At 48.1% G+C, this 22,754-nt stretch overlaps 1 protein-coding gene across 1 annotated transcript in view; it reads left to right on the plus strand.

Annotated features, from left to right (window-relative positions):
- PARVB (parvin beta) overlaps nt 1–22,754 on the plus strand; it is an 80,886-nt gene that overhangs the window by 15,280 nt on the left and 42,852 nt on the right. The window contains exons 2-3 of the mRNA XM_054173896.1: nt 14,145–14,234; nt 19,642–19,712. Of these exons, the coding sequence (XP_054029871.1) occupies nt 14,145–14,234; nt 19,642–19,712 (161 nt within the window). The remainder of the gene's footprint in view (nt 1–14,144; nt 14,235–19,641; nt 19,713–22,754) is intronic.

Here is a 22,754-nt window from a genome sequence, read left to right on the forward strand (position 1 = left end):
GGGAGCTGGGGTTGCTTAGCCTGGAGAGGAGGAGACTCAGGGGTGACCTTATTGCTCTCTACAACTACCTGAAGGGAGGTTGTAGCCAGGTGGGGGTTGGTCTCTTCTCCCAGGCAACCAGCACCAGAACAAGAGTACACAGACTAAAGCTGTGCCAGGGGAGGTTTAGGCTGGAGGGTAGAAGTTTTACACAGAGAGAGTGATTGCCCATTGGAATGGGCTGCCTGGGGAGGTGGTGGAGTCACCATCACTGGAGGTGTTCAGGAGGAGACTTGATGGGGTGCTTGGTGCCATGGGTTAGTTGATGAGTTGGTGTTGGATGATAGGTTGGACACCATCTTGAAGGTCTCTTCCAACCTGGTCTATCCTATCCTATCCTATCCTATCCTATCCTATCCTATCCTATCCTATCCTATCCTATCCTATTCATCAATGACCTGGATGAGGTGATGAAGTGCCTGTTCATACAGTTTGCAGATGCCACTAACCTGGGTGACCAGCTGATACACTTGAGGGCAGGGCTGTTCAGGGAGATATACAGAAGGCAGGAGAAATGAGCAGATAGGAACATTCTGAAATCCAGTGTGAACAAGTAGAAAGTCCTGCACTTCAGAAAGAAGAGCCTCTTGCAATGCTATGGGCTGGAGATTGCCTTCCTGCTGGGCAGCACTGCTGGAAAGGCCCAGGGGGCCCTTGGTGGGAAGCAAGGTGACCATGGGCCAGGAGTCTGCCATTGCTGGGAAGAAAACCAACCATACCCAGGACTGTATTAACAGAAGCACAGCCAGCAGAGTGAGCAAAGTCATTATCCCACTCTACTCAGTACTTAGATCCCATCTGATACACTAAGTCCAGTTCCCCAATACAGGAAAGGCATGACTAAACTGGGGTACCTTCAGCAGTAGGCCTGGTCTCTGCAATGAACGCTGAGGGAGCTGAACTTCTTCAGTCTCTGGAAGAGACTGCTTCATGGACATCTTGAATAAACAGCAGGAGACTGGTGAGAAGATGGAGCCAAGTTCTTCACTGTTGTGCATAGCAGAGCAGAAAGACAGCAGATACAAACTGAAATGAAATTCAGTCTGCATAATGGGATGCACTTTGTTGTGCTGGGGACTGTTGATGCAGTGGGACAGGATGCAAACAGTTTGTGCAGCCTCTGTTCTGAAGGTTTGAAGATGTGACACAATAAAGCTATAAGCTAACTGGTCTGATCTTAGAGCTGACCCTGTTCTGAGGATGAGATTAGCTAGAGACCTCCTGAGGTCCCTTCCAGCCTTCCAGCTTCCCTTGGCAGCTTGGACCCTTCAACAACTAAAGAAAGAACATTTCTTAAACAGCAGGAAGTCTGTGAGTTAATGATGCAGTGCAACTGTGCTTCTCATCGAGGTAATTTTCACAGTGTCACAGTATCACCAAGGTTGGAAGAGACCTCAAAGATCATCGAGTCCAACCTGTCACCACAGACCTCATGACTAGACCATGGCACCAAGTGCCACATCCAATCCCCTCTTGAACACCTCCAGGGATGGTGACTCCACCACCTCCCTGGGCAGCACATTCCAATGACGAACGACTCGCTCGGTGAAGAACTTTCTCCTCACCTCCAGCCTAAACTTCCCCTGGTGCAGCTTGAGACTGTGTCCTCTTGTTCTGGTGCTGGTTGCCTGGGAGAAGAGACCAACCCCTACCTGTCTACAACCACCTTTCAGGCAGTTGTAGAGAGCAATGAGGTCTCCCCTGAGCCTCCTCTTCTCCAGGCTAAACAACCCCAGCTCCCTCAGCCTCTCCTCACAGGGCTGTGCTCAAGGCCTCTCCCCAGCCTTGTTGCCCTTCTCTGGACACCTTCAAGTGTCTCGATGTCCTTCCTAAACTGAGGGGCCCAGAACTGGACACAGGACTCAAGGTGTGGCCTAACCAGTGCAGAGTCCGGGAGCACAATGACCTCCCTGCTCCTGCTGGCCACACTATTCCTAATGCAGGCCAGGATTCCCTTGGTCTTCTTGGCCACCTGGGCACACTGCTGGCTCATGTTTAGGTGGCTGTCAATCAGCACCCCCAGGTCCCTCTCTGTTTGGGAACTCTTCAGCCACTCTGACCCCAGCCTGTAGCTCTGCATGGGGTTGCTGTGCCCAAAGTGCAGCACCTGGCACTTGGATTTGTTGAATGCCATCCTGTTGGACTCTGCCCATCTGTCCAGTCAGTTGAGGTCCCTCTGCAGAGCCCTTCTGCCCTCTAACTGACCAACATCTGCTCCCAGCTTGGTGTCATCTGCAAACTTGCTGATGACTGACTCAATGCCCTCATCCAGACCATCAATGAAGGTATTTTATTGGATTTGCACTGAGGTAGTGGTAAGCATACAACATTTTTGCTGGGTTTGTGGGTTGGTTGGTTGGTTTTCTTGCTTGTCTAATCGTTTAGTGAGGAGGAGAGATTGGATTTCACTGGGCTGCTGCTCTGCCAGCTTCTTTGGGTGAGGGTGAGTCAGAGAGGACATGTAGTTAGAAAGCCACTTTAGGACTGATCAGTAGCTGAGTTTGAAAGTCTTTAAGATGTCTAGCCCCAGTGAAACACCACCTTGTGTATCTCATAGGTCCTGGCATTATCAGTGCAAAGGCTTTAAAAGAGACCACAGAAAGCTAGAATTGCAAATCATGTCAAACTTCTGTGTGCTGGGTAAGTAAACAAATGATAACAGCTGCAGGGTTTTTGATACCTCATGAAATGTGACATTTTCTTGTCCTTTGGAATTGTTTTCATTTGATTCTTGGGCTGGCTATTGTTGAAAGATGGCATTCTGTTGTCCCTTGAGGGCTGTGTTTGGGAGACTGGACTGGTATGGCAATCAGATGCCTGAGCTCTGCTCTTTCTGTGTGATCTTCAGCAGCTCTATTAAGACATGGTGGTGTCTGTTTCATAGAATCATAGAATGGTCTGGGCCAGAAGGGACCTCCAAAGGTCATCCAATCCAACCTCCCCATAGTCAGCAGGGACATCCCCAGCTAGACCAGACTGCCTCATCAAGCCTCACCTTGCATATTTCCAGGGATGGGGCCTCAACCACCTCCCTGAGCAACCTGTTCCAGTGTTTCACTACCCTCATAGTAAAGAACTTGCTCCTAACATCCAATCTAAATCTTCTTTTCTCTAGTTTGAAGTCATTGCTCCTTGTCCTATCACTGCAGGCCTTTGTAAACAGTCTCTCCCCATCCTTCTTGTAGTCCCCTTCAGTACTGGAAGGCTGCTATTAGGTCTCCCCAGAGCCTCCTCTTCTCCAAAGCTGAACAATCCCAGCTCTCTCAGCCTGTCCTTGTAGCAGAGGTGCTCCAACCCCTTGATTCCTTACTTAAACCTGTCAGTGTTGAGTATCTGAATGCTTTTATGGCAGCTGCTGTCTTCCCTGCATCTTTCCCTCATGGACTGGCTTTTGTCTGGCTGTGGGCTCTGAGTTCCAGCCTTTCTTTTATTGTGAGGTCCGTAGTGCAGTGCTTATCACTGAAGTGCTTCCCTCGGCATGTTCCTCTGGTGCTCAAAGCAGCAACTGAAATATTTTTTCACACATTACTTCTCTGGAAACCATTGAGAGAACTTCTTTATATTTTGCAGCATCTACATGTACAAGGAGACATTTCAGTGCACTGCTTTAGTGTCTTGGATGCAGGTAGGACTCCGGAAAGGTAGAGCTAGGCACGAGCAGCCTCAATATATGGTACTCTGAGAACTGTGTGTTGAGTGTTCAGGTTCAAGCTTCTAGTCTGGAGTGCTGCCTATCCCTCCACTGGTCCTGTGCTCTGTTGAGCTGAAAGCTAGCAAGTTACCTGAAAACCAGCAAACCCTACCATGTGTGTTGCCAACAGGGTTTGCTTTCCAGGGTTTTCCTTGTCTTTCTGGGTGACGTTTGGGCAGCTCCAGCAATTAGGCACGTGCACATCTTGTGGTTTGCAGCCTCATTTATCTCAGCTTATTCTTCCTGTAGAATCATGTTGCACAAGCAAAATGTTGCTTTTTTTGAGTTGCAAGTCATAGCTGTAGCTTCGTTTGCATTCGTGTGAAGTTGGTTTGTTGAACGTTGGAGCTGTGCCTGGAGAGGACGGAGGCTTTCTGCTGCGTCTTGTGCTCACCTGCCGTCGCTGCCTTCAGAAGTGAGTTTATTACTCTGTACTGCTCTTGACATGTTAAGAAGACCAGGCAACATCAAATGTTTTTGTATTTGCACAGCAGACTGCTTTTGGTGGTGGTTGTTAACCTTTTCATACAGATGGGCAGAGTCCAAGGGCATGAGATTGAACACATCCAAGTGCCAGGTTCTGCACATTGGCCACAGCAACCCCATGCAGTGCTACAGGCTGGGGTCAGAGTGGCTGGAGAGCAGCCAGGCAGAGAGGGACCTGGGGGTGCTGGTCAACAGTAGACTGAACATGAGCCTGCAGTGTGCCCAGGCAGCCAGGAGGGCCAATGGCATCCTGGCCTGCATCAGGAACAGTGTGGCCAGCAGGAGCAGGGAGGTCATTCTGCCCCTGTACACTGCACTGGTTAGGCCACACCTCGAGTCCTGTGTCCAGTTCTGGGCCCCTCAGTTTAGGAAGGAGGTTGACTTGCTGGAACGAGTCCAGAGAAGGGCAACAAAGTTGGTGAGAGGCTTGGAACACAGCCCTATGAGGAGAGGCTGAGGGAGCTGGGGTTGCTTAGCCTGGAGAGGAGGAGACTCAGGGGTGACCTTATCGCTCTCTACAACTACCTGAAGGGAGGTTGCAGACAGGCTGAGGTTGGTCTCTTCTCCCAGGCAACCAGCACCAGAACAAGAGGACACAGACTCAGACTGCGCCAGGGGAGGTTTAGGTTGGATGTTAGGAAGAAGTTCTACACAGAGAGAGTGATTGCCCATTGGAATGGGCTGCCTGGGGAGGTGGTAGAGTCACCATCATTGAAGGTGTTCAGGAGGAGACTTGATGGGGTGCTTGGTGCCATGGGTTAGTTGTTTAGGTGGTGTTGGATTGGTTGATGGGTTGGACACGATGATCTTGAAGGTCTCTTCCAACCTGGTTTATTATTATTATTATTATACCTTTGGAAAGTGGCAGTGGGGAGGAAAGGAATGGGAAAGCAGTGAGCTGAGGCAAAACTGCTTAGGCAGTTACCTAAGGGGCTTCCATTAAAATACATGCAAAGTGTCAAACCATGAGAAGGAGGTGGAAAGAAGTTGGGGGAGGGTTGGAAACCAGTTCAGTTGTAAAACATGCTACCACAGGCCTCAGTAGTGACTTTTTTGATGTGATGTGTTCTGCCTGGCAAAGCTTGCACAGTGAGGTTTGTGTGTGGGATCAGAGCTTGTAGGAGGCAGTAAACTGAAGTACTTACTTCTCCCAGATTTCTTCATGGTGCAGAAGACAAGAATTGTGTGAATGAACTAAGTATCTCTATTCCAGGGTGATGCTGTTAGCTCTGCTTCTGACAGCTCCTGCTGTCTCTCCCTTGATTTGCTTTGGCTGTATGCATCAAACATGGGTACCTTAAGCAGTGAGTTGATTCTATTTTCTGGAGCTGGTTTTGGTTAAAGAATTCTTGTTGGTGCTTGGTGCCAAACCAAACCTCCCCTCGTGCAACTTGAGGCCATTTTCTCTCATCCTCTCACTTGTTCCCAGGGAGAAGAGACCAGCCACTGCCTTGCTCCAGCCTCCTCTCACAGAGTTGTAGAGAGTGATTATGTCTCCCCTCAGTCCCCTGTTCCCTCAGCCACTTCTCCCCAGACCTGTTCTCCAGACCCTTCACCACATTTGTTGCCTTTCTCTGGACCTGATCCTGCATCTCAATGTCTTTCTTGTAGTGAGGGCCCCAAAACTGAACCCAGTATGCCTACAGGGCTATGACATCGGGCATCACTGAGATGTGGTGGGATGGCTCCTGTGACTGGAGGGTGGGAATGGATAGATACAAGCTCTTTAGGAAAGACAAGCAGCTCTGGAAGGGAGCAGGAAGAACTGCCACAGTCATGCCCAGCCTCGAGGTGGTTTGCCCTCTGACTCTCATTGTGGAAGGCAGCTAAGCAGCATTTGTTGCAGCTGTGGTTTGCCTGGCTTATTCCTCACTTGAATGCAACAGCATAAGCATTGCCACTTTGGACCTCATCCCCTGTGTCCTTCAGTTTAAAGCCCTCTTGACTAAGTTGGCCAGCCTCCTGCTGATATGATGGCTCTGTGTTGGTACTGTGGGCTCATCTTGGCTTTTATCACTGTCTGTTTATGGCCAGGCAGCTGTGGGTTGGCTCTGGCTGTGCTGGTTGCTATCATTGCCAGATTAATACCAGAGCAAGGATCTATCTGTTCTGTTCAATTGTTCCAGCAGTGTAACAGCATGGTTAGTTGGTCTTGCTTTGCTGGCTGTTGTGTGGTCCATGGCTGTTGTGAGTGCCTTGTCTGCCTACTGAGACGTGTGAATAATTGCCTTTCTCATCACAGTTCTGCTTTAAATGCAGTCTGTTGATACAATGCCTTTATGTGGATTTGATCAAGGCTTGGATCTGCCTGGGATTATTAATTCTCTATTATAATTATAGGAGGCTCTGTCTTTCTCCTGGAGTCTCTATCAAAAGATCTTGGAGCCCTTTGTAAATGTTCAGCAGTTACTAAGGCAGTAGCAGAGCTATGAGTTGTGTGTGTGGTTTGTCTGCACAGGCAGAGTGCCACCATATCAGCCTGCAGTGGGTTTGGGGCTCGTTTTGAAGCCTTTCAATGCAACAGTTTTTCTTGGAAAATGCCAGGGTTTTGTGAAGGTTTTTTTGTTCAGTGTTCCTTGAAGGCTTGCAGTTTTGAAACCAATTCTGTGTGTGAAAGAGTTGTAGGTGTCAGGTGAAAAGTCTGCATGTCTTGGTCTGCCTATATCCATGGCCTGGAGAAGAGGAGGCTCAGGGGTGACCTCATTGCTCTCTACAACTACCTGAAGGGAGGTTGTAGACAGGAGGGAGTTGGTCTCTTCTCCCAGGCAACCAGCAGCAGAACAAGAGGACACAGTCTCAAGCTGCACCAGGGGAAGTTTAGGCTGGAGGTGAGGAGAAAGTTCTTCACTGAGAGAGTCGTTTGTCATTGGAATGTGCTGCCCAGGGAGGTGGTGGAGTCACCGTCCCTGGAGGTGTTCAAGAGGAGACTGGACGTGGCACTTGGTGCCATGGTCTAGTCATGAGGTCTGTGGTGACAGGTTGGACTCGATCTTTGCGGTCTCCTCCAACCTTGGTGATACTGTGATAGGCAGAGCAGCAGGTTAGGAGATAGAAACTGCAGGGTCTTTCCCACCAGGGACTTGTTGCCTTCTGGTTTGACACCCCCTGAGGAAAGGGGGAGCTGCAGCAGCCATTTGATCTTTTATACAAAGCCTGGCTGCATCATCAGGGGGATTTGTCCTGGCCACACCTCACCTGAGGTGTGAGTGAATGAAGGTTGTGTCACCGGTCTCTTTCCTTCAGGAGTGGTCAGGTGTTGGGGCAGGCTGCCCAGTGAGGTGGTGGAGTCACCATGCCTGGAGATGTTGCAGAAACATGTGGACATGGCACTTTGGGACATGATTTGGTGGCCATGGTGGTCTTGGGTTGAGGGCTGGACTCGATGATCTTTGAGGTCTTTTCAAGCCAGAACAATTCTACCATTCTATGGGCTGAAGGGAGTGCCCCTGTACTCTGCATTGGTTAGGCCACACCTTGAGTCCTGTGTCCAGTTCTGGGCCCCTCAGTTTAGGAAGGACATTGAGACACTTGAAGGTGTCCAGAGAAGGGCAACAAGGCTGGGGAGAGGCCTTGAGCACAGCCCTGTGAGGAGAGGCTGAGGGAGCTGGGGTTGTTTAGCCTGGAGAAGAGGAGGCTCAGGGGAGACCTCATTGCCCTCTACAACTACCTGAAGGGTGATTGTAGACAAGAAGGGGTTGGTCTTTTCTCTCTAGCAACCAGCACCAGAACAAGAGGACACAGTCTCAAGCTGTGCCAGGGGAGGTTTAGACTCGAGGTGAGGAGAAAGTTCTTCACCGAGCGAGTCGTTCGTCATTGGAATGTGCTGCCCAGGGAGGTGGTGGAGTCACCATCCCTGGAGGTGTTCAAGAGGGGATTGGACATGGCACTTGGTGCCATGGTCTAGTCATGAGGTCTGTGGAGACAGGTTGGACTGGATGATCCTCGAGGTCTCTTCCAACCTTGGTGATACTGTGAGACTGAGCAGAAATATTCTTGAATACGGACTTTCTGGTTTTAAGTTTTTCCCCCTGTGATTATCTGAACTCTTGGGATATGAATTACAGGCAGGTGAGTCACTGTCTGAAAAAGTGCAGCTAGTCATGGTTTTGTCTTTGGGAAGAGCAAGGAAACTTGGGAAGCAGTCTGACATTGGAAGCAGGAAGAGAGCTTCCTGTGCCATTGAAGTTACGTGGGCCTCGCACGTTTCCCGTCTCTGTGCTGCTCCCACCGAAGAGGATGACAAAGTCACTTAAGCAAGTCATCTGTAATGGAGCCAAAGGTAACAAAGCAGTCTAGTAGCTTCCAAAGTTAGGTTTTAATCACAAGATAAAGCACCATCATGTAGAAATAGTGGTTGGGTGATGCTGAGTAGCCAGCTTGGCGCTTGTTGAACGCAAAGGAATGCACCGTACCCAGAACCCCCTGATTAGTGTCACAGCAGCTGCTGCTTTCTGACGTGTGGCACTCAGCCTTGCAGGCAGAATCCACTAGAGCTAAAATTAAGTAGCATTTGCCATCTGTTTTTGTAAGAGGCAGAGGCTTGCAGTCCATCTTCTAATAAGACAGTGAATAGTAAAGACTTCAGAGGTGAACTGTGCTGTTGTTGCCATGTTTGAAAATGACACTCAAACTGTGAAGAGTGAAGGCAGAAAGGATCAAACTGCTGATGTCAGCTTGCTCTTTCTTCTAAAAGAGATAAAGCAGGGGCATCTCTTCTTTTTACAGTGCTCCTGATGACTTTAAAAGCCATTTCCTGACTTGTGAGAAATACTTGACAGCCCTGGTAGCACTTCCAACCTTCTGCAGCTAATTGCCTCTGTTCTGTGCAGTTTTCTCTCACGCAGCAAGACAGACTCCCTGTCTTAGAGATGTAGGGCTGTACAGCCTGTGTGTACACAGTCCATTCCTTATATTGGTGTGTTTGAAAGGCCAGCACAGCTTCCAGGGCAACTAAATGATGTTGATTGCTGATGCTGCCAGAAGGCTGTTCAAGCATCAGAGAGCTGCTTTCCTGGGGCCTGTCAGAGAAGTCACTTTTTCTCATGAATTTAAATTTCTGGTTGAGAGAAATACTCAGGTTTTGCCTGAATACCTTGGCCACTTGCCCAGCCTTTGGTTCATTTAGAATTTGCTGCTGCTGGCCAAAGGGGTCTCGAAGTGGTTCAGAGGACAAGGAGCAAGGAGTGCAAGCTGGAGCATAGGAGGTTCCATGTGAATGTAAGGAAAACCTTTCACTGTGAGGGTGACAGAATGCTGGAACGGGCTGCCCAGAGAGGTTGTGGAGTCTTCTCTGGAGGCATTCAAAACGCTACTGGATGTGTTCCAGTGTGACCTATTTTAGGTGATCCTGCTTTGGCAGGGGGGGGTTGGGCTGGGTGATTTTTTGAGTTCCCTTCTAACCCCTAATGTTATGTGATTCTGTGACTAGTGCTGCCTATTAGTTCAGGATCTGCTCAGACAGTAGATCTTCAGCTAGAAAGGAGGGAGGCTTTAGCAGGTATCTATCAGAAATCATAGCTAATTCTGCCAGATACCTTTCCAAGGTATCTTTCTGTGCCTGTAGTGACTCCTGACTAGTCTGGTGTAAATTCACAGCTGAATCCTTTAGACCATCAGCTAGTTTTCCATTCAGGCTGTAACCATTCAGCACAGTCTGGGTCGTGGGAAAAGGTGGGGGCAGACATTTTTTGGTAGGCAGGAGAGCATGCCCTGGATGTTGGTGCTGCTTGTATGAGGGAGATCTTTGCCCTGGCATGGCATGGAGTGCCAGCAGGAGCAAACAAAACAGCCTGGGGCAAGAGATACAGGAAAGCTTCTGATGGAGATCAGCCTGGACTAAGTGATACTACTCCAGCCTGTACTCAATTTCCTGCCCCATCCTGTCTTCCCCTGCTGCAGGTTTCCTCTGACCAATCTATGAAATTCAATGATCAGGCTTTGGAGAAAGGTACTTTACACAGACCTTAGAGAGCAAAGGACAATGCCAGCACAACAGAGGAAGATGTTTCCTATGGGTAAGGGAAAATGAAGAGAGGAGTACCTTCTGTGAATGGGCAGATTGAGGGAGAGCAGGCCAGGAGCAGTAATACCCTGTGTGGGACCTGCTGTGACTGATGATCTGTTGCACAAGCACAGCTCTGCTCGACTGGTGAAATGCTGTCTTGCATGACTGGCTCATGTGGTGTAAGGATCCGTTATAAACCTTACAGCAAAGCTTCTTTTGCCCACACAAAGTCGAGGAGGCTGATACCTGACAATCCACAACAGCCATCCATTTTTACAGTCCCTTTGGGGCTGGGAGAGCATGGCTAAAAGCTGTGCTTTGTTGTAAATTTGCATTTGAGCACCGCTCACTTTTTTCTCCGACGTGGTGCTCCGTGCTGGCTCTTTGGCCTGTCCTCTCCACTTGCTCCTGGGAGGGTTCTCTGCTTTTGTGGTTTGGTGGTGGTTGGTTGTTTTTTTTCATATGTTCTGCATTGTGGCTGGGTTTCCTTTTCCTGATTCTGTTTGCTCTGTAGTGATAAGTGACTACTGCAGAGTAGCAAGCAGGGAAAAAGTCCTCAGCAGATTTCCAATGCAACATGAAAGGGTCCTGGAGGGCAGCAGGAGCTGCAAATACCCCGGCAAATTTACGTCCCTGAGGGCAATTGCTTCTCTGCATGCTGGCTGCTGCTGTGTGAGCCTGTGTGCTCCTGGGGCGTGCTGTCGAGGTGTGGAACCCAGCTGCGCTTTGGTCAGAGGGTGCAGATGACTTTCTCAGGAAGCTCCTTGCAGAGAAAACACTGTCTTTGTGGTACCTGCTCTTAGGTGGCCAGCAGCAGGACAAGGGAGGCACTTGGCTGCCTACAGAAGCAGCAGGGATAGGGAGGGATTACTGACGGGGAGTCCGTGGCCAAGTGCTGTGTCCTCCCTCCCCCTCCACCTAGCAGCTGGGAGGCTATCTTAGTACCTCCTCCTGAGTCACCATGCCTGAATTAACATAGGTTTGGCAGTCCCTAGGTGGCAACCCCTTATGCAGTCGCCGCTGCCCCTTCATCATCCAGACAGTCTGTGAGCTGTGTGGGCTGCCGGGGCTGGCATGGCAGGGCTGCTGTGTAAGAGGCGCAAAAAAGGAGGTAGGAAACATGTTTGTAGCAAGAATCTCTTTCTAAGCTGGCTGCCTAGGGTCTGGTGTATTGGCTGTCTGTAAGCAGGGCTTTCCTTGGGCAGCTGCATTTTGGTTGTGCTGCCATAACCCTGCTTTGCTGGTAGCTGTAGCTCATGACTCTCTGCTCCTGTGGTATCTGGCCCAGCCCCACTGGATCTGGGGGCAAATTGTAAGGGTTTTTGTGTGGCTCTTCATGCTGTGAGGCTTGGGGGCTTCATGCACAGATTTGTATTAATGCTTTCTTTCAGTTCAGCAGATTGCTCAAAACTAAGGTATTTGTGTTAGGAAGAGTGGAGAGCGTTTCTATCTTTAAAAATAAAGGCAAGTGTATCACCTTAATTCAACTGTTGGTGATACAACTGCTTTAAAAGTATTCTGGCTTGAAATGTAGGCATGATTTTGCTTCCATAGCACACACTGAAGGCAGTGCTATATATTCCCTGCCCAGAGAAGCTGGGTGGCTGTCTTCTGTTAAGAACAGCAATGCCTTGACCTCATGGAATGCTTGGAGTTTCCAGAATTACAGCAGTGCTGTGAGAATGAAAAGAGAGCTACACCTAGAAACAAGGCTGGTACAGCTAAAAGAAGTTTGATTTAAGTTGAGTGTGAACATTTATAGTGCTAGCAGGATTTTAAAGATCCAATTTCCACATAATTCTTCTTGTCCCTTCTGGTGGCTGTATGCCTGTGGGCATCACAGTGTAGGAGCACTGTATTCTGTTTGCAGTTGAGGATGCTGTTCTCTCCCTTTGTGGAGCATACACAAAACAAGCAAGCCATGCTTACTGCTGGCAGGCCCCCCCCCCCCCCCCCTTTCCCCAGGCTTTGTGCCATGTTTTCTCTAACCAGCTGCTCCTAGTGTGGTTTGTGAACCATAAGGTCTCAAAGTATGAGCCTGGTGTTTGTTGCTTGGAGAACATAAGAATAGCAATTAACAAGTGAGGATTTTAGTCAGGTTCAATGTCATGCCAAGAACAAGAATTAACTCATGTTTGGGGACTGCAGTTAAAAACATGTGGTAACTTGTTTTAAGTACCCCTTTCAGGTAGCCATGAGAGAAGGAATGGGCATTATAGTGTCCCTGTCCTCCTCTGGAGCAGTAGGATCTCTGTGCCTTCCCCTTCAATCAAGCAAGAAAAAAGCCAATACCTGAGGCAGGGTTTTGTAACCTTTGCAGACTGTGTGCAAACAATTAGCCTGTGGTTTGATTTTTCCAGTGGGAAAGGGGAACAGTGACTGCTCTTGAAGGAAGTGCTTGTTGGGATACTGTGACTATTTATTAACTGTTCCTCCTTTTCTTGCCCCAGAAAAGTTTGTCTAGCAGACCTTCTTTATTTGGAAGTCCTTGGTTTTCCCTGAAAAGACCATGGCACTTGGACCGCTCCCAAGGGACACTGGAACACCACAAATGCTGCCAAAAGCCAGCTCAGACCATGCCAGCACAGAATTGTCACTGAATAGATGGGGCTGTGGTAGTGTCTTTGTATCTCCTATTTCAGATGCTCTTATTTCCATAGCCTGGCTTACAGTAGATAATCAGTAGCTGAGTTTAAGGGGAGATGTGGCCTTGGAGAATGTTAAAGCATTATGGCATTGCGACAGCTTTTCTCCCTGTCAAGCTCTGTGAAGTTACTAAAGAACTGTTCAGTATCACAGCATCACAGTATCACAGTATAACTAAGGTTGGAAGAGACCCCAAGGATCATCAAGTCCAACCTGTCCCAACAGACCTCACAACTAGACCATGGCACCAAGTGCCACGTCCAATCTCCCCTTGAACACCTCCAGGGACGGTGACTCCACCACCTCCCTGGGCAGCACATCCCAATGACGAATGACTCGCTCGGTGAAGAACTTTTTCCTCACCTTGAGTCTAAACCTCCCCTGGGACAGCTTGAGACTGTGTCCTCTTGTTCTGGTGCTGGTTGCCTGGGAGAAAAGACCAACCCCTTCCTGGCTACAACCACCTTGCAGGTAGTTGTAGAGGGCAATGAGGTCACCCCTGATCCTCCTCTTCTCCAGGCTAAACAATCCCAGCTCCCTCAGCCTCTCCTCACAGGGCTGTGCTCAAGGCCTCTCCCCAGCCTTGTTGCCCTTCTCTGGACACCTTCAAGTGTTTCAATGTCCTTCTTAAACTGAGGGGCAGTACTTGGCCTCAAGTTCAGTTCCTGTGGCAGGATATCAAGAAGTATTTTAATAGCCATTTTATTGATGAAGGGTGCTTTCCCAAAGGAGAGCTCTAGATTTAAGAGAGGAGCATGAAATCACAAATGCCAGATTGGTGTTCTCCTCATCAAACTCTGTTTCTAGCTGTTGGCAATGCTAGAATTAAACACATTTTCATCTGTCTGTGGTATGGCTCCCTGTGATTCTCTGAGGCTTGCTGTAAGACCAGCAGCAGGTTGCAGTTCCTGGTGTTGTGCAGCTGGAAGAGGTGGTGGGCGTGCTACCCGAAAAGGAGTTTGTTTGTACAGTGTGCTGTCTGCTCCAGGTCTGGGCCATCCTGCACACAACAGGCACTCTGATGCTGCTCTTACCACAGAATTGTGGGGGTTTTTGGCAATGTTTTCAGCAAGTTGTTAGCCCAGTTTGATAAGAAGCTATACAAAGGTGTTACTTTGATTTTCTTTTCCATTGTGGCTGTGGTTCTTACTTCCATAAACTGTGGGCCTGTTTTGAAATGGACCTACCAGATGTTTCCTCATTTTCTGAATACAAACCCCTATGTATCTGCAAACTTTGCATTTATTACAGTCTTTCTTTTTTTCCCCCCCTATTCAGTGAGTGACCTCCAAGAAGAGGGTAAAAATGCTATCAATGCACCAATGAACCCAAGCACCGTGGACATCCATCCAGAAGACACACTATTAGGTAATGTATTTGTGCTGCAGACTTCAACTAAGTGATTCTTAATGAAGGTGGCCACTGTGACCCCCCATATCCTTTGCTTTGCTGCTGATCATAGAGTGCTCAGTTGAAACTGAGAGAATTTGGCATGAGAATTGAGAGCTGTTGCATGTCACACACAGGCTACAAATCAGAAGGGACAAAAATGGCATTTAAAGAACAGCGTCAGCTGTGCAGATACTTAACCTAGACAGGTTATGGGAAACCTGACTTGAGAGCTTGAGTTCATCTATGATCTGTGATCATCCTGAAAGGAGATAGGAAGTTGAAGCTTTCAAAGAAATAGATGGAAAATACTGCTGAATCTGTCCACAAAAGATTTACTTCAGTTCCATTAACCCACTGGCCAAGTGCATCTCAGACATCCTTCTTTGATAGGGAAGTGTTGTCATCTCTGTGTATCGATAGTATCCTAGAATCAGTCAGGCTTGGAAGGGACACAAGGATCATCTAGTTCCAACCCCCTTCCATGGGCAGGGACCCCCCACACTAGGTCAGGCTGGCCAGAGCCTCATCCAGCCTGGTCTTAAACACCTCCAGGGATGGAGCCTCAGCCACCTCCCTGGACAACCCATTCCAGGGCTTCACCACTCTCATGGGGAAGAACTTCCTCCTCACCTCCAGCCTGAATCTCCTCACCTCCAGCCTGAATCTCCCCACCTCCAGCTTCATTCCATTCCCCCTAGTCCTATCACTACCTGAGATCCTGAGCAGTCCCTCCCCAGCCTTCTTGTAGCGCCCTTCAGATACTGGAAGGCCACAATGAGGTCATCTCGGAGCCTTCTCTTCTCCACACTGAACAGCCCCAACTCCTTCAGTCTGTCCTCACAGGAGAGGTGCTCCAGCCCTCTGCTCATCCTCCTGGCCCTTCTCTGGACACCTTCCAGCACCTCCAGATCCCTCTTGTAATAGGGGCTCCAGAACTGGAGGCAGTACTGCAGGTGGGGTCTCAGCAGAGCTGAGCAGAGGGGGAGAATCACCTCCCTTGCCCTGCTGGCCACACTTCTCTTGATGCAGCCCAGGATCTGATTGGTTTTCCGGGCTGCAAGTGCACACTGAGAGCTCCTGTTGAGCTTCTCCTCCACCAGCACCCCCAAGTCTCTCTCCTCAGGGCTGCTTTCCAGCCAGTCCCTGCCCAGCCTGGATTTGTGCCTGGGATTGCCTCGACCCAGATGCAGGACACTGCACTTGGTCTTGTTGAACCTCCTGAGGTTGGCTTGTGCCCACCTCTCCAGCCTGTCCAGGTCTCTCTGGATGGATCCCTTCCCTCCAGTGTGCTGCACCACACAGCTTGGTGTCATCAGCAAACTTGCTGAGGGTGCTCTCAATGCCACTGTCCATGGCACCCACAAAGATGTTGAACAAGCCTGGTCCCAGGACTGATCCCTGAGGGACTCTGCTTGTCATAGGGAAGTGAAGTGCAAAAGGGCCAACTCACAGAAAGCCTGTGGCACAAATCTGTGTTGTGGTTCTCATGGAACCCTTAGACTGCCTTTCCTCAATGCATGTACTGCAGTGCTACAGGTTCACTGCCACAGGTTCAACTGCTACAGGTTCCCCATTCACTGCAGTGCAGGTTTGCTGAATAGTGGCCGAAAAGCTGCCCAGTAGAGAAAGGCCTGGGGGTGCTGACTGACAGCCAGCATGTACTGAAATGGCCAAGAAGGTCAACAGCATCCTGGCCTGTATCCAGAATAGTGTGAACAGCAGAACTAGGGAAGTGATCATGCCCCTGTACTCAGCACTGGTGAGGCCCTACCTTGAGTACTGGGATCAGTTTTGGGGCACTCACTACAAGAAAGACCTTGAGGTGTGGGAACTTGGCCAGAGAAGGACAATGAAGCTGGTGGAGGGCCTGGAGGACTTCTGAGGAGTAGCTGAGGGAACTGGGGTTGTTCCATCTGGAGAAGAGGAGGCTGGGGGGAGACCTTCTCACTCTCTACAGCCATGAGAGGAGGCTGGAGGGGGTGGGTGTTTGTCTCCTCTTCTCTTCTGAGGAAATGACCTCAGGTTGGACCAGGGGACATTTAGATTGGGTATTAGAAGAAAATTCATGACTGAAAAGGTTCTCAAGCACTGGAATAAACTCACCAGAGAGGTGAATCACTGTGCCTGGAGGTGTTTAAAAGACACAGAGATAGGGTGCAGAGGAAGATCATCATCAAATCATCAAATAGAATAAACCAGGTTGGAAGAGACCTTCAAGATCATGGTTTAGCACCATACTTGGTAGAGTTAAATACTGGTTGGACCTGATGATCTTGAAGGTCTTTTCCACCCAAAGGCTTCTGGGATTCTGTCATGTTCCTTGTTGAGTTATTGCTGTGGCTTTGCAAGTGAAAATAACAGCAAAACAGAACCTGATAGTGAATGAACAGGTGATGAGTATTTAGGCTGCTGTAACTAGGAATTAAATGTGATTAGAAGTATGTAAAACAAACAGTGCTATATAGAAAGGAGGTAGATACTTGAATTCCTGTTCTCTCTGTTCCCCCTTGCCCCAGGTCCCTACAAGAACAACTGTGTAATTTAATAGCAAAAAGTGTTTAAAACTTGATGGAATTAAACCACTTTTATTTGTCCTGGACATGTCTCTCTTGCTCTACAAAATTAGCTGAAGCAAACTGCCATGGAAATACAAAAGAAAAGAGCAGATTAAAAGAAGAAAAAGCATTAGTCATTTCGATTTCCTAAGGAGAAAAGCAGTGTGAAATCCAAAGTTTTGAGATGTGGGCAAAGTGGTGTTTGCTCTCTGTGTGTGTGGATGGATCAGGAGTGTCCCCAGGTGAGCTCTTCTGGGTACCAATAAAAGTATGTGTGAGCTTAGAAGATGTAGGACCACTCCTGAAGGCCATCAGTGAGCCTTAAGCAGTGCTCTGTGGAGAAGTGTTTACAATTATGGGTCGAATCTTGTTCAGGGTTTCAGTTAGCAGCATTTTGGGTGTGTAGTGGGTGTCACTTCCTTCTGACTAGATTGCCTGACTCATCCTAGGCAGTAATGAGGAAGTAAAGGAAAAGAGTTAAGAGCAGCATAGAAATTCATGTATTTTGTAGGTTTGTGGAAGTTTGTTCAGACAGCAGAGGCTTGGGTTTTGTTATGAAGATTAGGGAGCCTGGACAGCGCTGATCCCCCAGGGATCAGTGCTGGGCCCCATCCTCTTTAACATCTTCATTGATGATCTGGATGAGGGGGTTGAGTCAGTCATCAGCAAGTGTGCAGATGACACCAAGTTGGGAACAGATGTTGGTCAGTCAGAGGGTAGAAAGGCTCTGCAGAGGGACCTTGACCGACTGGACAGATGGGCAGAGGCCAACAGGATGGCATTCAACAAGTCCAAGTGCCAGGTGCTGCACTTTGGCCATAGCAACCCCATGCAGAGCTACAGGCTGGGGTCAGAGTGGCTGAGAGCTGCCAAACAGAGAGGGACCTGGGGGTACTGACTGACAGCTGCCTAAACATGAGCCAGCAGCGTGCCCAGGTGGCCAAGAGGGCCAATGGCATCCTGGCCTGCATTAGGAATAGTGTGGCCAGCAGGAGCAAGGAGGTCATTGTGCCCCTGGACTCTGCATTGGTTAGGCCACACCTTGAGTCCTGTGTCCAGTTCTGGGCCCCTCAATTTAGGAAGGACATCGAGACACTTGAAGGTGTCCAGAGAAGGGCAATAAGGCTGGGGAGAGGCCTTGAGCACAGCCCTGTGAGGAGAGGCTGAGGGAGCTGGGGTTGTTTAGCCTGGAGAAGAGGAGGCTCAGGGGTGACCTCATTGCCCTCTACAACTACCTGAAAGGTGGTTGTAGCCAGGAAGGGGTTGGTCTCTTCTCCCAGGCAACCAGCACCAGAACAAGGGGACACAGTCTTAGGCTGTGCCAGGGGAGGTTTAGACTGGAGGTGGGGAGAAAGTTCTTCACTGAGCGAGTCGTTCGTCATTGGAATGTGCTGCCCAGGGAGGTGGTGGAGTCACCGTCCCTGGAGGTGTTCAAGGGGGGATTGGACGTGGCACTTGGTGCCATGGTCTAATTGTGAGGTCTGTTGGGACAGGTTGGACTTGATGATCCTTGGGGTCTCTTCCAACCTTAGTTATACTGTGAGACTGTGAACCCAAATGTCCAGAGGAAGTCTAAGGTAAGCAGTTAGATGGTAGAGTCCTCCATGCAGTGTGGCAATAGCCTGACCAACAGTCACACCAAAACCCCTCCTTTGTTGCCATGCTGGAAAGAACTGAGAAATCAGTAGGAAAATAGGATTCTGTAAGGCCTGTCGAGATGCAACTGAGGATAAATCCGTGGGGTTTATGAACAATTTTCAGTGGAAAGGAATTTCCTCACGTCGCTGTTAGCTGCCACCCATCCTTGTGTTCCTGTTCTGCAGTAGCCAAGGTTTGCTCTCCAATGAAAGGAGCAAATCTAACCAAGATCACAGCTACCACTTGGCTACTAAAGGAGCTAAAATGAAGGGTACAGGGAGAGACAGAGGCTACCTGGAAGCAAGCACCAGAATTTGGAATGTGAGGCTTGCTCCAGCTGCTTCCTGAACACCGGTGTCCGTACCTACGGTACCAGGTACACATGTGAGGGTCGTTCTCCCCAAGGCTGTCAGGTTGTTAGCCTTACTGAGCTTAAGTTGATTTTGCTACCAACTCTTCTGTAGCAAATCATCCCTTCTGAAAATTAATCTTATTCATGCTTATTGTGGCTGTCCTGCTGGCTATTGACAAATGCTCTCCATGTCTTTTCATCTCCTAGCTAAAGAGGAAATAGAAGACTTTGCATCTGAGAGGTCTAGTTTGTATTTTCCCCCCATGCATAAATACAGGTTGGAGTAATTTTCATTCTCCAGCTCAACCACAGCTTAAGGAATTAATGGACTCAGGGCTGCATGCATGGTCAGACTTCAGGGAACCAGGGAGTGGAGGCACAAGCTGTCAGCCCGAGTCTCAGCAGCTGCACCGAGTGTAGTGCCATCAGCTTGCTGTACTCTTGAAGATGGTGTAATGTGGGACAGATATTTTCAAACAGAAATGAAATACAAGTGGGGGAGAGGGAGGAAGGTAGTTTATAGCACTTTTTGGCATGTTGATACTAACATGCCTCACAGGGTACAGAGGGCAGTGATTTTCCTGAGGTGTTCTGCAGTGGCAGGGTCTGAGCTGGGGATGGTCAGTGGAAACTATTCTTCTTTTAGGGAAGTTAAGGCTCCATTGTCTTCCTGTGTGTGTCCAAATATGCCTAAGACTTTGATCATCAGATAGTTCCTTGTTGATGACTATACATTGTCATTTCTTGATCAGCTGATGGGCCAGTTCATGATTAGGAGTATTTCAGCAGTGTGCATTTAAAGTGGCTCTCACTAAAGTTTCCCATTTTACTTGGACAGAGGAGAATGAGGAACGCACTATGATTGATCCTAACTCAAAAGAAGACCCCAAGTTCAAGGAACTGATCAAGGTAGGAAATCACTGTTACATCCTTCAAATCTTTAACTAGTGAGATGGAGTCGTTACAAGATAGCTACTGAGAACACTGCTGAGGAATCATTTGTTACTGAAATATGTGTGAAAATGAAAACAAAGATCAACAAGGTAAGGCTGAAAGCAACACTGAGAGAAGCAAGCAAATCCTAGAAGTCAGAGCTGTCTTGGTAGTTCTGGAGTAAAGTTCCATTGTTCATTTATATTCTTGTGATTATCACGGTGAGGATCAGTGCTCAGCTTGAATCTACCTGCAGTCACTGCACATATAACCTGCATTCCTTCTGTTCATCAAAACAGGGAAGGAGCTGTGGAAAACATTAGTGGGATTTCAGGGGAAGAAAGAGTAGGACTGAAATGAGCCATGGCATGATAGGTGAAAATGGGGAGGCCTCTGATATTATAGGAAAATTGGAACTGGGATTCTTCTTGCCCTGTATTCTGCTGATTTTTTTACCAAGTCCTCAGTTTACCTGTGTTCTGTGGCAGGGGTTGGACTGTCCTGAATCTGATTGTCACTGAAGACCCCTCCCAAGGTGTTGCTAACAATGTTCCTGGCTGTGCTGCTGTGAAGTGTGGCTTCTGCCTCAGCAGTGCTCATAGTTTCTGGCAGGATTTGATCTTGAGGGACTAGTGTCTTGGAGAACCTGTTCTATGCAGTAAGTTGTTAAGGTTAACATGGTGAAATCTGGAAGAGGAAGAGAAGGGATGACAACTCTCAACAAATGTGATCTCTTTCCAGCAAACATGCTTGTGTTGTGCTTCTCAGTACTCTTCCTCTTTGTTATTTTTTAAAGCTGTTTTTGTTAGAAATAAAGCTACATCTGTAGCAGGGTGGATGGGAAGAATTTGGGTAGTGTGTCCTGGCTCCAGATAGGATATTGAGCTGTGGCACATTCATTTCAGGAAATGCTGTGCAACCTGGCTGCACACATACAGCTTCACAGAATGCCTCAACAAGCTGCTGTCTGGTGCCTCTTTAAAACAAGCCCAGTGAGCTGTTATTAACTCTGCAATAACAGGTTTGGGATTACAAACCCACATCAAACCAAGTTTAGCGAGGAGCTGTGCTTACATTTGTTGCTCTAATTCACCGGGTGTACATTAGAGTTTTAAATGCAGTGAATTTGCACATTCTTTCTTTGTTAGTATCCAAATCCATTAGTTCTCTCAAAAGCTACAGTGGCCTTGCACCACTCCTGCAGCATGGACTGTGGTTTCCTTGCTGTTGGAGCAGCAGTGTTAGCAGGAGCAATTCAACTGAAGCAGAGTCGTTGCAGTGAAAAAGCCAGAACCGCTCTGTGGTGCAGGAAACTGGATCCTGAGATTGGAATCACTTTTGAACTGTCAATTTTGCTGTTGAATTTGGTATGAGTTGGTGAGTCTTCCCTGGATGCCACGTTCAATCAAGATTATATTTCCCAGTTTAGAAGTTTGAAAGCCTTCAGGGGGAAAGAAAACCGAGGCTGGAGCAGCACTCGAGAACACGTGTGAGTGCTTACAGCATGCTGCAGGATCAGACTTCAGTTCACTGCTTCAGTTTGCACTTGCATGAAGAGAGAAACTTAATGCCAGCTGCACTGGAGAGGCTGGTGCAGGGAAGAGCATGTAGCTGGGGATTATTTCTTTGAGATCATCCTCAAAGGAAAGATGTGTCCTGTGGAGTGCCTACTTGAAAGTGATGTCATTTAGAGAGTTGCTAATCATTTGGATACTTCTCAGCAATTGAGAGCTTTTACAGAGATTCAGCTAGGGAAATATTTGTCATTATGTTGGGGTGAATCTGTGAGGCTTGGAGCTGTGTTGGCAAAACCAGGGTTTGGTAGTGCCAAAAATTGAACAATTTATTCCTTGTTTTCTGTGGTTAATGACATTTTCCAAGAACCCCAGGGATGGGTGAGAATTAGCTGTTGTAAGTGCTATACAGAGCAGCCAGCAGAAGAGAGTGCTTGTTCCACAGAATTTCAATGCAAGATCTCCACTGACTGGTGACTGAGGAGATTAATAGATGGAGGTTTTTTAGTTCAAAGTGGTTCTTTCTCTTCTCCCCTTAGAGAGGAATGAGTCAATAGCAGCAACAGAGCCTCATGCCTTTTGAAATTTGGCAGTATCACTTGGTTTCACTCCTGCCAACCCAAATCTCTTTCGACACCGGTCAGACTTGCCAATGGTTTGCCATCATTGATTTTGAGTGTTTCTGTTCTGTACTCACATGCAGTTGGGTAAATGGTTCTCAGTGCAAAGCAGCAGCAGAGATACCTGATACTGACCCTGATTTAATCTCTCTTTGTCTCCACAAAATGCTGCTTTAGTTTCTGCTAGCCTCACACCATAGAAATTACAAGCATAGTGCATTGACCAGGAAGAGCTTGTGTGAGTGTTTGGAAGCGATTTGGACAGAGCCATTGTAACTCTGGAGATGCACTGGAGACACAGGTTGTGTAGTGTTGTGGTAACACAGAGACACCCACAGGAAAAAAACCCCCACCAAACCTAAAATATCTGCAATTAAAAATCAAATGAAAAATCCCAGTGAAAAGCCTAATTCCTCACTCTTGTTCAGGGAAAGACACAGTGCAGCCTGTCGTGGAAGGCTGCTTAGTTTGGGTGCTGCAATAACCACTTTAAATCCTCTTGTACATATGAAATTTGTCAGGACCCAGAATGATGCCTCAAAGCATTGTTTGTTATCACCACCAATGGTACTCTAAAAACAGTTGGCCATAATTTGACATTAGGATGAGTTCAATTAAGTTCCATCTGCAGCCAGCAGCCTTTCTTCTCCTCACTTCATTTGCTCTGTTGTGTAACCAAGCACAGTGTGGTAGATGGCTGAGCAGCACCATCACTAAAGCTGAAAATTCAGGTCAGGGAGTGAGAGATGAGTTTTATTCATATATATATATATATGTAGAAATAATTAGTCACAAAAGCATCTCCTCCTGGTATCTGAAATATATGACTTAGAATACATAGAATACATAGAATAAACCAGGTTGGAAGAGACCTTCAAGATCAT

The sequence above is a fragment of the Dryobates pubescens genome, chromosome 27 (genome assembly GCF_014839835.1).
Source record: "Dryobates pubescens isolate bDryPub1 chromosome 27, bDryPub1.pri, whole genome shotgun sequence".
Lineage (NCBI taxonomy): Eukaryota > Metazoa > Chordata > Aves > Piciformes > Picidae > Dryobates > Dryobates pubescens.